General features: G+C 39.8%; 1 protein-coding gene across 6 annotated transcripts in view; it reads left to right on the forward strand.

Annotated features, from left to right (window-relative positions):
- ZNF827 (zinc finger protein 827) overlaps window positions 1-17,253 on the forward strand; it is a 126,406-nt gene that overhangs the window by 55,736 nt on the left and 53,417 nt on the right. For all 6 annotated transcript variants that reach the window (XR_012587220.1, XR_012587221.1, XR_012587222.1 and 3 more), the window contains 2 exons: window positions 3,319-3,802; window positions 16,822-17,055. Coding sequence is in view for 3 of the 6 variants with exons in the window: in XM_074588851.1 (XP_074444952.1) it covers window positions 3,319-3,802; window positions 16,822-17,055 (718 nt within the window). In the remaining 3 variants the exon portion in view is untranslated. The remainder of the gene's footprint in view (window positions 1-3,318; window positions 3,803-16,821; window positions 17,056-17,253) is intronic.

Here is a 17,253-nt window from a genome sequence, read left to right on the forward strand (position 1 = left end):
TCTTGACTCTTTTAGCTGCTGTCGAATGAGAAAATAAGGGATAGTTTTGCCTTTAGAAGGACTTTAATTCTTAGCTTCTATTTCTAATAGTGTTAAATTTTATGGGTTTTTTTGAGAATTAAAAAAAAGTAAAGTCTTATGGTGGGACTGGACCCTGGACGTTGGGAGCTAAATATTTGGCTTGATGTTGTTTCATGTGGGGTTTTTTTGTAGATCTAAAATTCTTCCCTTCAAAATGCTAAATATTGGGGTTTGCATTCTGTCATTCTTTGCCTGCAAGTTATAAACATTACTTTATGAGAAATCCATTGGTGATGCTGCTATTGTCTTTGAGCAGGAGAAAATTCTAAATCAGATTAATCAGTCCCCCCTATTCTCATTCGTTCTTAAAAGATATTGCAGGGGTGGCATGCCATGCTCCTGGGAAGAGAAGGTGGGCTCCCACACACTTTGCCACCCAACTGCAGCAGTGACAGCCTTCAGAAGGCATCGTATTGATGATTGTGATAAGGGGCCTCTAGAAGAAGTGGTTAAATGTGTAGGCAGGGAAATGTTGATTGAAGGAGATCCTGGAGAGAAACCCTGGCACATAGAATCTCAGTGGGTGTAAGAGATAAAGTTGCCATGGTGAGAGTGCTTGCTACCATTAGTACATCTCGGTGCTCTTCCTGAAGAAGAGTGCTTACACACTGCTCTGCTCACAGACTATCCTGTTTCCAGTAGGGTATACAGCCAATCTGGTTGGCATTTCTGTTGTAACCTGTTAATATTTAGAACTTACTGTGCTGTTATTCTTCTGCAAGGTTGTTGCTTTAAAACTGTCTTAGGTTAGCATTAGCTTCTAATTTTTTTTTGTTGTCAGGTGCAATTTTAAGATTTGAATGTGAATGTCATGTTTATATGATACTGAGAATGTCATTCTGTAAAGTGGCTGGCCAAGAGAAATTCTCTCTTGCTATCTGTTTGTTTAGTACCTAATCTCTGAAGCACTTGAAGAACTACTGAATGAAAAGTTATGCAGCACTGATGGAATGTGTCTTCACTGAATGTAAAAAAGGGCTAAAAGAGGGATGTCTCCCAGCATCATGTTTTAGCAGACCTGAATTCTGGTCCTGTGTATGTAGAGCTGGGAATGCTGGATATAATCTTCTGACTGAATTCCTCTTAGAAAATGAATCGGGCCCAATCTACAACCCCCTCTACTCTGCCCGGGTGAGGCCACATCTGGAGTACTGTGTCCAATTCTGGGCTCCCCAGTTCAAGAAAGACAAGGAACTACTGGCAAGAGTCCAGCGAAGGGCAATGAAGATGATCGAGGGACTGGAGTATCTCTCTTATGAGGAAAGGCTGACAGACCTGGGTCTGTTTAGCCTGGAGAAGAGAACACTGAGAGGGGACCTCATCAATGCTTATAAACACCTAAAGGGCAGGTGTCAAGAGGATGGGTGGTGCCCAGTGACAGGATAAGGGGCAACGGGCACAAACTGGAACACAGGAAATTCTATCTGAACATAAGAAAAACTTCTTTACTTTGAGGGTGGCAGAGCCCTGGCACAGGCTGCCCAGAGAGGTGGTGGAGTCTCCTTCTCTTGAGATATTCAAAACTCGCCTGGACATGTTCCTGTGCAACCTGCTCTAAGGTGACCTTGTCTGGCAGGGGGGTTGGACTAGATGATCTCCAGAGGTCCCTTCCAACCCCTGCCATTCTGTGATTCTGTGAAACTCCAACCTGAATTTTGACAGAGCTGTTTTGGAAAATGCTAGTGTTACCCCAGAGCTCTGCGGCATCTGCACCAGGACTCTTGGGATCTAGATCGCAGCTCTGCAGGAAACTGGAAAGTGCTTGAAAGCCTTAGTTAAAGCTAGATTTTCCAGGCATCCTGGTGTAGAGCTGAGCTTTGAGTAGAGCTGGAGCTCTCAGGGCTTTTGGACTCGCAGGCTACAGCAGTGAGCCTTGAATCCCTGGCACAGCTGGCTGCTTCTGAGACAAACCCAGGGAGCGGGGAGTAGAGTGCCACTCAGTAGGGTAGGGGAATCACACCTTGTTTGCCAAGAGTTCATCAAACCGCTCCATGTTTCAGGTGAAATATTTTGCGTTCAACAAATTGCCATTTTCCAACAAAAATCTGTCTCACTGAAATGTTTCCAACCAACTCAAGTCACAACTGAAAATGAACGTGTGGAGCTCAGTCTGGTGCCAGTTTGTCCTGATCACATGTTCATCAATTAGTAAGGAAAAAATGTATGTATTTGCCAGTCTGTCTGCAGGGAGTAGCCTGGAATGCTACTGTCAGGATTTAAAATCCATTTCTGAAGCTATAGGGAAGAAAACTTTCAATATACCTGCCACTATTATGCTGGGCTCAATTATTCCTTCCATTTCATGATTACTGTGTTAAACAAGAATAATTATATGTATACAGATTGTATAATTATATATGTATAATTATATGTATATAGATTGTATTAATGAGTGTGGCTGTTCAAATAATATATAAACCATTACATACGGATGAATGGATAGAGTTCTCTTTAAAAGGTAATCAGGTTTGGGCCTGAGAATACCAGGCATTGTAGTCGTACTGGAGCATGCAGTCTCTATGAGAAAGAGCCTGCAGTCAAAATATGAGGACAGTAAGATTAACTGTGATCATTAATTGACTGATAAAATAGAATAAATGGCAAACACCATCTCTCATGTTTGTATTTTATCATAACAGAGCTGTTTATTTTCTGGTAGAATTGATTTACAACAAACTGCTTCAGTAGCGCCTTGGTATTGCCAGGTGCTGTGTTTTTACTCTAGTGATACATGAATCGATGATGGACGTTGTTATGCAGGTTGGTGTTTTGTTGGGTTGCTCTGGACAATTGTTATTTATGAGGTTGCACAGAATGATCATCCTTAACATGTAATAGATAGGGGTTGGTTTATTTGTTTGTTTTTTAATCAAGAAAGCTACTGCTTATAGCTTGGAAGTCTCTTCATGCACTGACAGGTCATCAGGGTCCAGTTGTAAGGACTGTTTGATCCAAAGCAGACTTTGTCATTTCCATGCTGCAGAAACAGATGTTCCTGATTTTTTTTTTTTAACTTGAGTCTGATGTTGATGTTCTTTGACTTATGTGTGAAAGAATCCTACTGTTCTTTGTGTCTGACCTCTTTCCAAGTGCTGGGAATGAGTTCACTCACTAGTTAACTTTTCTTTTTTTAAAAAATGGTGTGAGTAGTGTAGAGTTGAGATTTCTATAATGCTAGTAAACTGTAGTAAACTGTTTTGCTTAATACATGCTTTTATCTTTCACCTCTTGATCCAGGTTCATCAGCACCAAGACAGGGGCGAGACCTTTCAATGCCAGCTATGCCCTTTTACCTCCTCCCGCCACTTCAGCCTGAAACTCCATATGCGTTGCCATCAACATTTCCTCAGGACAGAATCCAAAGTGAAGGAGGAAATACCAGAAACTGAGGTGAAGGGGTCACCACAGCTAAATAGTGACTCCTGCCCGGGACCACAGAGGGAAGGAGGTGGACCTGACCTTACGGGATCAGCATCTGTATCTAAAACACCTGATGTGGCTGGGCAGCCTAGTGGAGGTATTCCACCTTTACTAGTGAAAGAAGAGCCCAAAGATGACAATGGCATCTCAGCTGCACCTTTTGCTCTTAGCACTGTTGACAGAGCCCCCAACAACACAAAGGTGAAAGACTCCTCTGACTTTGTGGCCAATACAGCATCAGCGCTATTCAGCCAAGACATCTCTGTCAAGATGGCATCAGATTTTCTTATGAAGCTGTCAGGTAATTGAGCAGCAAGCGGCAGCATCAGCTGCTCCTTTATGGGCTAAGAAACACTTTGCCTTGGGTTTTCTAGGTCATGGAATTGCAGGGAGAAAAACACTGTAACTTCTTAACTTATAATTTGTTCCTTTTGATAAGGAGAGTGTGTGATGGATGGAAGAGGGGAAATGGTGAGAGGAGAGAGGGATTTTGCTGTTTAATTAATGAGATTGGGAGTGAGACTTTTTATCTAGACGTTCATGTTCATTGACAATTACCTTGGCATATCTCATTTGGTGTGTTTTTCAGGCACGCTGAATACCTGTAGCTCTGGTTTGAAATCACTGAGGATCACAAGTGCCCAGCATTTTACAAAATTCATCTCTTAAGTTCTCTGCCTTTGCCTATCTGTTAAATAGGACCAATAAAGTATTGGTCACCTTCCTTTCAGAGTAATATTTGAGGTCTAACTAGTAAATACATGTGAAGTGTGAATGTTACTGCATTTCTTGATTATTAACAATTAAAAAAGGTAGTCCTAGAGATCATGAACAGCTTTTCAATTTTTTTTACTACTTTAATTGAAATCCATATCTGATGGGTGTGTTTCCACATGCAAAGCATGTGTTTCTTGTGTTTTCTTTCACTGTCAGATTGTTGCTGTAAGAATGATACTCATATGTGAGACTCTGAAGTGGAGGATGTGTTTAGGATGAATCTATTATATTTCATGTGCTCTTTTATTGATTTGACCAAATACTTCAGAATTGTGGACATGCTGGAGGGGTATTCTATACTAAATGTTTTCAAAATCAGCCTTTAATTTTTAAAGAGAAAGAAGTCAGGAAAAATGTCACTGAAGAAACTTCTGTTTTGCAAGGAGGTGGCAGTCCCTATGGGAAGTTTTAGACTTTGGAAATAGAGGATAACCTTTTCAATAGAGAATAATTGGTCACCTTTTTCCTTTAAATGTAATATAAGTTGTATTTTAGCAAATTTTATTGTCGGGTAAACTAAGGAATTAGCTCTGTCCTACTGCCATTGCCTTGATGAAACCACTATCATTTATTTTGGAAAGGCTTGCTGTCCTCATCTGCACAGACCTTTATACCTCTGGGATTGCAATTCTGTGGGGAATCGAGTAGAATGGGTAAACATAAGAAATAAAGCCTGAGGCTTCATGGAGCCAACCAGGAAAATGGAAAAGAGCTGAGGACAAGCAGGAGGTGAAACGGGCTGTCGTAAATGGTTTGCTGTGTGGATTGGAAGCCACAGAAACCTCCCCTTTAAAAAAAAACAAAACAAAACCAAACAACAACTGTTGATATAATTTATTATTATGAATAATAAAATATCAGCGAGGATGTTTCTGTTTTGGTTTGCTTGTACATTTTTTTAGTTGAGTTTTGAATTTGGACTCTATATGAAATCCATTTTCTTATGTTGTCTGACAGTCGTCCCATATACGTTGTTGTTCCAATGTCTATCTTAAATTTGGGTTGCGGTGCTCTAAGTGGCTCTACACATCAACCGTACTGACCAGTGGATGGTTGTGCTTATGATGGCTGCATGTAGCAAGAATGAGAGCAGAAAGGAGAAGGGGGAAAGACCTGAAAGCTGAGAAAACATAGAATGTTTTGATGTGTTTTTTTTCATGTAGCAGTTGATAGGGAGCTGTTTACAGTTTGGCAGACAGTCATGTTTTCAATGTCTGGTCTATTGGCATCAGAAAAAGGATACAAATGTACATTATTCATGCAAAAGGCCTATGCAGTTATTTTATGGTGACTTACTGAAGGTCTTGAAACCTGACTTGTATGCACTGTTACCTAGCAACATGTTATAAAGTCACTGGGGGAGTGAGATGTATCTGCAATTTTGTATGTGTGCATATTTGGATTAAAATGTACTGCCAGTCACCAAGTTTATTACACCAGAAGAGCAATGTTAAAAGGAAAGGAATTTCTTTTCTCCTGAGATTTATATTGTGTTATATACATTTAGCTCATGCTTTCCTCCATACAGTGTGCACAAATGTAGAGCAGAAGTAATTCTTTTAGCAAGTTGGCTAAGTATGAGCTGCATTTTTTTGACTGCTTGCTGCGCTGAACCAAGTTCCTTTGAGTGATTTCTTTATTACGACACTCTCGTTAGGCCCATCAGAACTTCAATTATTGGCCTTACCTTTTCAATGATATAAATCTTTTGACATCTCAAATTGTATATGCCAGTTGTAACAGCCAACACAGATTTGTCGAGACCAAATTATGTCAAAACAATCTAATTTTCTTCTCTGACAGGCCTTGTGGCTAAGAAAGAAGCAGTAGATAGATATATAGACTTTTAGAATTTGGCATTTATTCTTATTGAATATTGATGGTTTAAATGAACACTTATTTTTGCTTGCCAATGTTTATTGCTCCTCTTCTTGGTTGGTGTTGGTTTGTATGTGCCTAGTTTCATAGGAGACCTCAGGGCCTGTTGGTTTTAATTTCTGGGCAGTTTCAGCCTCTTCTTTTTCCAACCGCGTGACTCAGAGGAGTGCTTGTCTCCCTCCAGACCTAAGAGTTACAGTTTCCAGAAGTTTAACTGGTGTGCCTAGGGTGAAAGATGGTACAAAGTTGGTGCTTATTAACTATTATGAATTTTTAAATCGAGTCTTAATAGGCATGTATATAATCCTGGCTCTCAGTATTATTTCTGATTGTGCGATGCAGTACCTTTCTAGTCTAGCTGAAGTGGATATCAGATGGTTGGAAAACAGTACATTGAAAGTAGTTCACAGTGAAAAGAGATCTGTAAAAAATGTGCAGCTGTTCAATATAAACAGTTGCACAAATGCAAAACCAGGAACAACAAGCTAGGTAACAGTTCTGTGGGAAAGGAACAGGAGTTAACAACATCATACTGGTGCTAAAAAGGCCGTCATTGTACTGGGATGTACACAGAGAGAAATAGCCTCAAAGAAGGGGAAACAGTCCTCCTCTTCTCAGTCTTGCTGATGTCCAGGGTTATGGCACTATAGTTTATGAAGACCGCAGACAGTTGGAAAGACTTCAAAGGAGAGCAGCAGAAATGACTGGAGGTTTAGAAAACATGTCTAGTGATGGATAAAAGGGAGTGAGGTTGTGAAGCCTATAGAGAAGACTAAGAAGAGTCATTAATAAGGCTTCAATTAATTAAAAAGTTTTTGTGGGGAGAAGAAAATAATCTGTTGGTCATTCATTGTAATTAGGACAAAAAACAATAGGTTTATATTGTTGTGGGGTTTAAGTTGGCAGGAAAATCTTTCAAAAAGTTGAGGTAGGTAAACCTCTGTGATAGCTTGGCTGGAGACATTGTGGCATCTCTACCACTGCAGAATTTTAAAAACAGGTTAGATAACTACCTGTCAGATATGGTTGATCACATATTAGGCAGTAGGATGGACTAGATCCTGTGTATCTTGGTCAGCGAAATATAGGACATCTGAAGCAGTTGCAAGACATTTCAGCTGAACAAAAGCAAACAGCAAGCTGCAGGGAAGCAAAGTGGAGAAAAAACTTACAGACGTTCAAAGTTAGATCTCATTTCGAGTGGGCCAGAAGTGAACTGTGATGACAAACTGAAGGAGGGTAGATTTAGATTGGATATTAGGAAGAAATTTTTTACTGTAATGGTGGTGAGGCACTGGAACAGGTTGCCCAGAGAAGCTGTGGATGCCCCATCCCTGGATGTGTTCAAGGCCAGGCTGGATGGGGCTTTGAGCAACCTGGTCTAGTGGGAGGTGTCCTTGCACATGGCAGGGGGTTGGAACTAGATAATCTTTAAGGTCCCTTCCAACCCGAAGCATTCTGTGATTCTATGACACTGCTCAAAATGGCCTCTGAATTTTTTTCTGAAAGACTTAGGAGAGCTTTAGACTTACAGAGATAGATTTAAAGAAAATACTGGTGTGGGTGACCTTTTTGAGATCTCGTCAGCCCTAATTCTGTGCCATTGCTTGCCAGAAACATTTTTAGTTACATGTGTTATGACATTAGGCATAACAAAAATCACCAAATGTAAATCTAAAAATAAGAACAAATCTTGAAATTTTTTCCAGATTCCATTCTCTAGGTCCTAGTTTAGGGTAGGAGATGCTTTTAAATTCACAAGAAATTTAAAAGAGTTCTCTGAAATTTTATTTAAATTTGGAAAGGATTATTGTTTGTAAAGACAACTAGCAGATGAGTCTTAACATATAAGCTGAAGAATATTTAAGCATGGGCATGCTTTTAGCTTCAAATGTTCCCCGTCTTATTTCAGTAGGACTGCTTGTATGCTTGAAGTTGCCCAACTACTTTGCTGGATCACTGTTTTGCCAGAATGTTTTCTTCCCCTAGTCCGTTAATTCCACATTGAAACTTTGTAACTGCATTCATATCTTAATTTGCAGTGTATTTTCTTTTCCTGTTTCAAAGGTTTCAGCAGCAGACATTATACAACACATCTCTCTAAATACTTTTGTCCTTCTACCCACTTCTAAGGCTTGTTGTCTTTTGTAATAAAAACCGGCTTTCACAGTGATCCAAATTACAATGGCCAATGTACTCTAGTGAAGTTATTACTATGCCTGTGTTATATGCTGCAGTTACTTTTCATAACACTCAAAAATAAATGAATCCCATCAAAATGAATGGGATTCTTGCTCTATTGATCTCAAAGGAATTCTGTGTGGAAACAGTAATTGTGAAGCATACTTCATTGCTGGCCTCTCTCCCCCACCTCTCTGTGTTCACCAAGTGCATTAATCTAGAAAGCATGTCTCTTCATCTTGTGGCGGTGTATATTATCAAGTGTGCCCTGCTTCTGCAGTTCTTTTTATGTTCCCCAAGTTACTCGCGTGGAAAAACTTTAAAATAGAGAGGAGGAAGGAGAGAGAACGTGCTGAGGGTCTGGGGCTGGCCATGTTAAACAAATGAGAAACTATGTTTTCTCCCAGTTTAAGTCATACCTGCTGTCACCATCGTGTGAGGAGTCAGATATTTATTTTGGAAAACAATGCCATCATGGGATTTTGGTGACTGTCCAAAGCACTTGGACTTTGCATTCGTGTTTTATTAGCTGATTCCATTAATGGAATAATGAAATAGGAAATCACCAGACAGCTACATACAAAATATTAATTGATAAGCTAAGTAATCACTTAGATTTTTTTGTTCTGTTTGGCTCTTGAAAATTACAGCATTCCTTAAAGGTAACACAGGTAATTTGAAACGTTTTAGCATTTGCCATTGACAGTACTGAACTGACTGCCTTGAACTCTTCAAACAGCTATTTTTAATAAAATAAAAGCATGTCCAATTAAATTGTCATAATTGATGTATTTGTGTAGCAAGTTCCAAAGAAAAGACCATGCTGCCTATATTTAGGATTCGTAGTTTATGCCAGAATGTAAAATTTCAATTAGAATATGTAAGCACACAGGACTGGCAATTATGGAGCCACATCCTTAATTTAAAAATACTGTGAATTCCATAATGCTGCTGTCAGTGTAAATACCCCTGATGTCATCAAGCTCTCTCTTTGAAGTGTCTCTCCAGATTCACATTTTCATAATTTCCATATAGACCTTTAATTTAAAATAAAACCAAAAAAGGGCGATAGCATGGCTAATTAAAACTTGGGCAAATAAAAGCCTGTATTAATCTTTGCCATTGATATATCACCACCCTTATAATCTCTTTTCAGCAATTGCTAGTCTTACATCCACAATTTCCTGACATCCTTAAAATCATACCCATCATGTTTTACACCTTGAAGAAATATGTAGAATTTAGCAAGATAAAGCAGTGTAGGCTCTGTTCTAATCCAGTCATTTAAAATGCAGGATAACAAACTGCTTTTTTGTGAACTCAGCCCAATATAACTTAAAAGAAGACATGAATATAATTCTGGACCAGCTCTGTGCTTATAATGGGGTTTTAATATCTACACAAACTCTTATACTTGGAGTATAAGACTAGACTAGACTGATGGCTCTTTTGCTTCCCTGATTACACCGTTATTCTGGGCAGAAGTCCTAGCTCACGAGCCTTACTGTCACATCTGTCCAAAAAGGGAATTGAAGACATTGTTAGTTCAATCATCTCTGATTGTTTGGTTTGGTTTTTGTTTTCTTAAACAAATACAAAAGTCTGTCTGGTGGCGTTTCTCTCCTTCTCTGTTTCTGTTCCTTTGTAGAGAGAAGAAATTTTCATACTGCAAACAATTCTTTCCTATCAGCACCAAATTTCTCTTTGCTCCTTCACTCTCCTTCCCCTCTTTTCTCCAGCTTTCCCCGAATTTTACCTATTCTGCTGTTATTTTGATTTTTACCGGGAAAGGAGAAGGTAGTCTTGGCAGATATTACGACCTTGTTTAGCAGGTGGGACCTTGGCTGTATAGCAGACATCTTGGGGCATGGTGGGATATGTGGTCCTATAGGTCCCATAGCAATTTGTCTAATTCCTCCATTCCACTTGGACTAGAACATTGTGAAATTTTGAGGGACAGTAGCAGGACTGATCATTCTCCAGTGCTGTGTCTCGTTTTGCTTGACTACAGCTCCTTAAATGCAAAGCAGCTTTAGAGAGGATCGGGATAGTTAGCTGGCCTTTTCTTAACCTCTGCTTACACATTTTTAACATACTGAAGCAAGATGGTTTGGAAGACCTAATGTTTTAAGTGGTCTCTAGGAGCCCAGAGATGGCAAGTCTTCGCATTATCATCCTTCTCATGATTGTCTATTCTGACGTTCCGCTGCTTTGATAAAAAAGAAATGTTTTAATGCTGAGCACCCTTGAGTCACAAGTAGCTTTTTCATTGATAGTTCCCGTCCTCTTCCTTGGAGTCCTATAGGTTAGTTCATTTGGCTGAGGGCAGAGTAGAGGGCTCTGAAAATGAGATGTAATTGAGTTAGCACTCCCAGGAGGGTTAAGTGACATGAGGTGCTCTGGGACAGATGATTACTCCAGGGCAGAAGACACTAAAAAGAAATGAGAGACCACCTAGACTGTCCTGCCAGAAGAACAGTATTTCTCCTTTTGGGATACTTACAGTGTAGACACCCTTTACATCTAATAAGTTGAACATAATTTATCAGCCCAATTAGATTTTAGTCTGGAGATTCTCCAACAGGTTCCAATTGCATAGATTTTTCTTGCAAAGCAATTATCTCACCAGTGGCGTCTTTCTGCAGTGTTTGTACCCCTTACTCAGTTCTTGAATGTCATCAAATACAAGCAATAGTCTCCGTGCAGAATGCCGACACATACCTGCACATTTCAATTACTACTCCAAAAAAAGTAGAAGACTTAAGTCATACCATTTATTGAGCATAGCTGCCTTCAGGATAATGATGTCCAGTGTCGGGGAAATGTGTCTTCCAAATACTGCGGAACTGATCTGTCAAAAGTCCTTCGTTTGTTTTAACCACTGCAGCTCACAACTAACCAGCTGGAGTGGAAGGCTTCCTGTGTCATTCAGATGCTCTAGCTCCAGTAAGACCTGGATAAAACACTCTCCTTTCTTCCTTAGGTATAAGTCATGCCATAGTTCTCTTGCCATGGTGGCTCTGAGGAGAATCACAGGAGATTTTCTTGCAAGATCTCAAGGAGACCAGTTCAATTTGCAGTGCTTTTTGGAATGTGGCCTCACTTTCCCCTTTTCCCTCAGCCATGACTGGCCTGGTCTCTCTCATCTTTGTAGCTGTAGTAAGGCATCACTTGTAAAATAATATGGTGGTGCAGTGGTGTTCTGTGGTGTTTTCATCACAGTTCTTGTCAACCCAGACTCTGTAGATCCTTTTTCTCATGGCCGCTTTTGTGGCAGCGTTTTTGTTGTGGATTCTTTTTTCTTTTTCATGTTCTTTGCTCAGACAGATGGAACGGTGACCAACTCCTTGCTGATTGTGACTTGTAACATTGAGTTTGGCTTGAAGGAATCAGTCCATTTTTCTTCTTTCAATTATAAACATTTTGAGCATTTAGAAATCCCCATAAGTGGACTGATGCAGTTAGCAGCTTCTATCAGAGTGTTTCAGATTAGTGGCAGATGCCCAAAGCTTTTCTTGTGGCCTTTGGCAGTTTGAGGAAAGTGTTATAATTTTCATCGTCTACTTTTGCCAAATGGATCAAATGATTCCAGTTTCCAGGAAGATAAAAATCAGCAGTCTGGAATCTTCTTTGATCTGGTTTCTTTTTTTTTTTTTTTTTTTTGGATATGGAATGGAATGGAAGAAATGGAGAATTATCTACTCTGCTTGAAAGACTGCTGTCTGTTGGTTGCATTTGCTGGGTGGCTTTTTTTTTTTTCTTGCTCTGTATTTCAAAATTAAATTGCTGGGTGTTTTGGATTCAGTCTGCAGGCAACACATCCTTTAGTCCATTCTCATTGCAGTTCAGAATGAGTATGAATATAAGTTAAATATGAATTAAGTATATGTATGTGTATCTATTTTTGTACGTAGATAGAAGATGTTATTCCGTCTAGGGAGTAATAATTTTGTAGCTCAAATATACTTTAATAGACTTCAACATTGTCTTTTTAATCCTTGTCTAGTTCTAATTTTTAGAAGATTCCTCAGTCACACAGTTTTTTAAAAACTGGTCTCAGTCAACTTTTACTTCCCTTATTTGCAGGTTTTTTTTTTCTTACATCTGTTTATTATTCTCCCTAATATGATTAGTGGATGCATCATAGTTGCTTTTTCCCATGTGTTAGCAATTTTGCCCATAATTGTGGTGAATCGAAGATGGGACAGAGGCAAGAGTGGTGGGGATTTTTGTTGGTTTGGGGGTGCCTTGTGTTTTGGTTTTGGGGTGCTTTGTGTTTTGATTTTGTGTTAGTTTTTTTCTGTCTAGTTTTAATGTATGGATCTGATAGACTGGACAACTTCCCCCTTTTTTTATTTGTCCTTCTATTTAGGCTTCATTTACATTGGAATCTGCTTTAGTACATTTCAAGAAAGAGTAAAAGCCCCATTAATTGAAGCAATTCAGTTGAAAGCAACCCAACAGTTGTCTGATTTTATTTGTCTTTGTTTTCTAGGGGAAGAAAAATAAGGTAAATAACTCTTCTATTTTTGTGATTTGTCTACAATTAAAATGTTTGATTTTTGGAAAGTGTGTCGGTTCAAGGAATGTCGGTTAATTAAAGAAATATAACCCTGCTTCTTTCCTAATTTATTAATTCTACTTCTGTCCAAAGCCAAGCAGCTAGAATAGGCAGAACCAGCAACATAGGTAAGAACAATAGAGAGTTTCTTTTTCCCTTCATGTAATACTGCCAAGTGGGCCATGTTTTATATTCCTCATTGGTGATGTCTTTTAGACACACAGGGACAAACTGAGTATACAGATCTCATGAAGTGCTTTTTTAGATTATGGCTAATGTTGTGCTGGTAGACTTGTTGTTGGCATAATTTTAGCATTGTTAGCCCAAATGGTGGCTCAGAAGTGTGAGGGAGCAGTGGCTTATAGCAGCATGTGCTGTCGCAGTAGGAGAGATGATGTGTGTGGAAGGGAGAAAAGGGGAAAGTGAGACATGGGAAAGGAGGGAATCTTGAAGGATGCCCTGTTCAAGTCATTCTGGGTGTGTCACTATCATGAAACTATGTAAACTCAGATGTGCCTACACCTATAGGTGTGACCTTTTTGGTTCTCTGAGCTATTAGAACTTGGCATCATCTTAGTAGAGTTTGAGAATACAGTGGGATGAAAAGAACAGAGGTACCTATTGTTACTACCATTGGTTTGGGTCAAATTGGCTGCTGAGTTTTGGTGTGGTAATAAGAGGGTTTAATAAATGCTAATTTCTTCCAAAATCACCCCCTTTGATCCTCCTTCTTGTGGCAAGGAAATCCATAAGGCATCTGCCACTGCATACTGTAGCACCTGACTGAAAAAAATCCCTAGTTTAAGGCTGTGATATTATACGAATTCTGTTTCAGTGATTCTACTTGTGTATGGATGTTTTTACATGGCTTTTAACCTGCCTTGTAATGGACCATGCTATATGGTTGCAAACTTACACTGATCTATGTATGTGAGTTTAATATCACCTCTGTATTTTAAATGGTAAAAGCGTATGCTGACCTGGTCTATAGTGCTCCCTCTACCTTGTCTGTTTTCTGCCCTGGTTCACGGGCAGATACGTAGCTGGCTTCACAGGTTAATGATTGTTCTCAGTGGGTCATCGTTACCTCTTCACTCAGACTCATGTTTCCTTTATTTTCTGGGACAGTTGGAATTAATACCTTGTTGAAATGAATAAATTCAAAAGATTTTTTCCTCCAGGTTCTCTGAAAGTTCAGGCAGAATGCTCTCTATCCGTTGCACTCAGCTCCTGGTGGAGGTATTTTTCATATCAGTAGCAGCTAGAGTGGCATGTTTTAAAAGAGAAGAAATAGGCCCCTTTTTTTTTTTTTTTGGTGACCATTCATCACCCCGGGTCAAATCCCAGAATAGACTGAGCTGGACAGATTTGCTGAGAGACAGGCTGAGAGAGTTGGGGTTGTTCGGCCTGGAGAAGAGAAGACTCCGGGGAGACCTTATAGCGGCCTTCCAGTACCTAAAAGGGGCCTACAGGAAAGGTGGGGAGGGACTCTTTATCAGGGAGTGGAGCGATAGGACAAGGGGTAATGACTTCAGACTGAAAGAAGGGAATTAGACCTTGGGAAGAAATTCATTACTGTGAGGGTGGTGAGCCACTGGAGGCCTAGAGAAGTTGTGGAAGCCCCATCCCTGGAGGTGTTCAAGGCCAGGCTGGATGGGGCTTTGAGCAGCCTGGTCTAGTGGGAGGTGTCCCTGCCCAGGGCAGGGGGTTGGAACTAGGTGATCTTTAAGGTCCCTTCCAACCCAAACTATTTTATGATTCTATGAGATGTAGGCCTGGATAAAGAAGATAGATGGATTTTTTTATTTACTTTTTTTTATAAGTACCTTGGTAAGGTTAAGATTGGTTTCAGTGCCTTAACCTGTATTTTGGTGAATTAAAACGTGCTTTAATGTTTCATGTTTCTGCTTTTGCTCCCCTCCCCTTTTTTTTTCAAGGAAAAAATAATTCCTAATATGGGTAAAAGTACTTATAGGTCATATTAAAAATTACATATATTAGTTAATTTAATTTCTGAAGTAGTGAATAGCACCAGTGTGTACGTACATGCTGCTTATGTGTACACTGTTTAGACCACTTGCTTTAATCTTGTTCTTTGGTAATGGCTTGCCAACCAATAAGAAAGGAGAAAAATCAAACAACTCCAGAATATAAACTGTTGTGTTGCAGGGTAATGTAGTAGCTTATTAAAAAAAAAAAAACACAAAAACCAAAACCAACAAAACAAAAAACACACACACACAAAAAAACCCCCACACAATAAAAACCCAAAAAACCCAAACCACCACCAAAAGACACACCACAAATAAAACAGAAAAATGGACTGTGTTGAAATGAACAAAGCTCAAAGTACTAAGTGGAAGTGTCTGTTTGCGATAATGATGGCAATTATACCCCATATTTGAGTGTTGAGGTCTCTGGGAGATGGTGAGCGCTTCACAGTCAGATGCAGGAATTCAGATTCTCTAGGAGTCAGTTTTTGGGGGAACTGCTGAGAAGGAGAGTACCTGAGGAAATAAGCCAGGAAAATGAGGAGCCAGAGAGTAGGCAAGAAACAGTGAAGTGGGGGAGAAAGTAGACCAAGGGCTTAAGCAGGTGAATGCTGCCAGTAATGGGTTTGTAAAACAAACAGCTTTCTGCAGCAGGCAGTGCATGTTGGCTTCTAATGCCTTGCCGTAGCCTGTGAAAGGGGTGGTGGGGTACATCCTTCTTACATGGTCCGAGTGAGATTTGACAGAGCTCATCTGCTGTGTCGGGCAGATGAGCTGGTGGGCAGGGGATTGTCATGTGGAAAGAGGAAAATATGTAGGAGAGGTAATGAGGTAAATGGAGAGAGAGCCTAGAAAGGTAACAAAAAGGGGGTGATGCTCTATCTTTCATACTTGTGGAGACAGAGGTTTAGAGAGGTGAGGATGATGTGAACTCATCAAAGTTTGTGGCACTGAACAAGTCATCTGCTGTGTGTTACTGGGAAGTTAAACTGAAATTTTGAACAAGAAAAAGCCACTAAGAGACAGGGGAGTAAGTATCTCTTAATGGTCAAACATAAAGTATTATAAGAGCCGTTGAAAAACAGTGCAACTTCTTTAGCCTTCTGTTTGTCCTGCAGTCTGCCTGTGAATGGGTAAGGAAGTATTGTTTAAGAGGCATTCTTGGGTTTATCCCTTCAACCAAATGCAGTGCAAAGGATCTACTGCTGTCATGGGGTATTGGAAAGACTGTTCAAGAACGTCATTCAGTGTGTAGATTTTAAGCAGCCCCAAAGTCTGTGTATCCTTCTTGAGACTGTGCAGCTGCTTACATGGAGGATTTAAAATGATTGTTTTAAACTTGCTCTCTTTCTTTTTTTATGGATGTAGAACATGGAACAGTGCTCTAATAGAATCTTCCAGTGCAGAGCTGTCTTCTGAAAATCCCTCTGTTCTCTTTCTTAACAAATACTAACTTTTAGTACCTAAGAATTTGCTGTTCTTTTCCCTTTCACTCCTCTCTTAGGTTTCTTATCTTTCTACTCTTCATCTCTTCCCTCTTTTCCACACTCTAAGAACTCAATATGTAGTACCCATGGGCTTTGCCAAATTTGCCTTTATGTGAAATGATGTTTTAAACTTCCATCAAGTCTATAGAACACCGACAAACCAGTGACATGGGGAATGTTTTTAGGAGGAGCAGTAAGAGAAGGATAGTTTCTTGAGCTCTGGTACATGCAGTTTTTGTGTTTCGGAACTGTCCTTTTCTACAGAAGATGCAGAAGTTTGTTTACCTCTTGAAGCATCTTTGACACGCTTGACATGTGTTTGACATGCTTGCTTCCAGTACCTGCTGTAGCATTTCTCAGGTTATGGTTTCTTCCTGTTACTAGCTGCTCTATGACTATATACTACATACCTCATTAAGCCTCACTTCTTTCCTTCTCTTGACAGCTGCAAATCAAAAAGAGCCATTGACTCCTAAATTTAAAGTGAAAGAGGAGCCTAAGGATGAAGAAGCTGCAAGTTCAGCCTTGTCTCAGTCCAGCTATGTGTTCAGCCAGGAATCCGAAGCTTCAGCTCCAAACATCCCTGAGGAGAAACTCAAGCCACAGGATGTGCAGGCAAATGTGATGAGGCAGGACATGTCAGTCAAGGCAGCATCTGAGCTCCTCATGAAGCTCTCAGGTAGTTATTTAATTTAATAATATCCAACTTAATTTTTTTTTGTGTATGCTAGGAGGGTTACCTTGCAGAAGGAATGTTTAGCTATAGTAGCAAGTGAAGAAACAATTGAAAAGGTCTGTCTACACAGGTTCATATACATCTCGGTTTGGTCTGTCACCATAGTATCTAATTATCAGTGCTCTGGTTTGCAGATTAATG

This window comes from Larus michahellis, chromosome 5 (assembly GCF_964199755.1).
Source record: "Larus michahellis chromosome 5, bLarMic1.1, whole genome shotgun sequence".
Taxonomy (NCBI): domain Eukaryota; kingdom Metazoa; phylum Chordata; class Aves; order Charadriiformes; family Laridae; genus Larus; species Larus michahellis.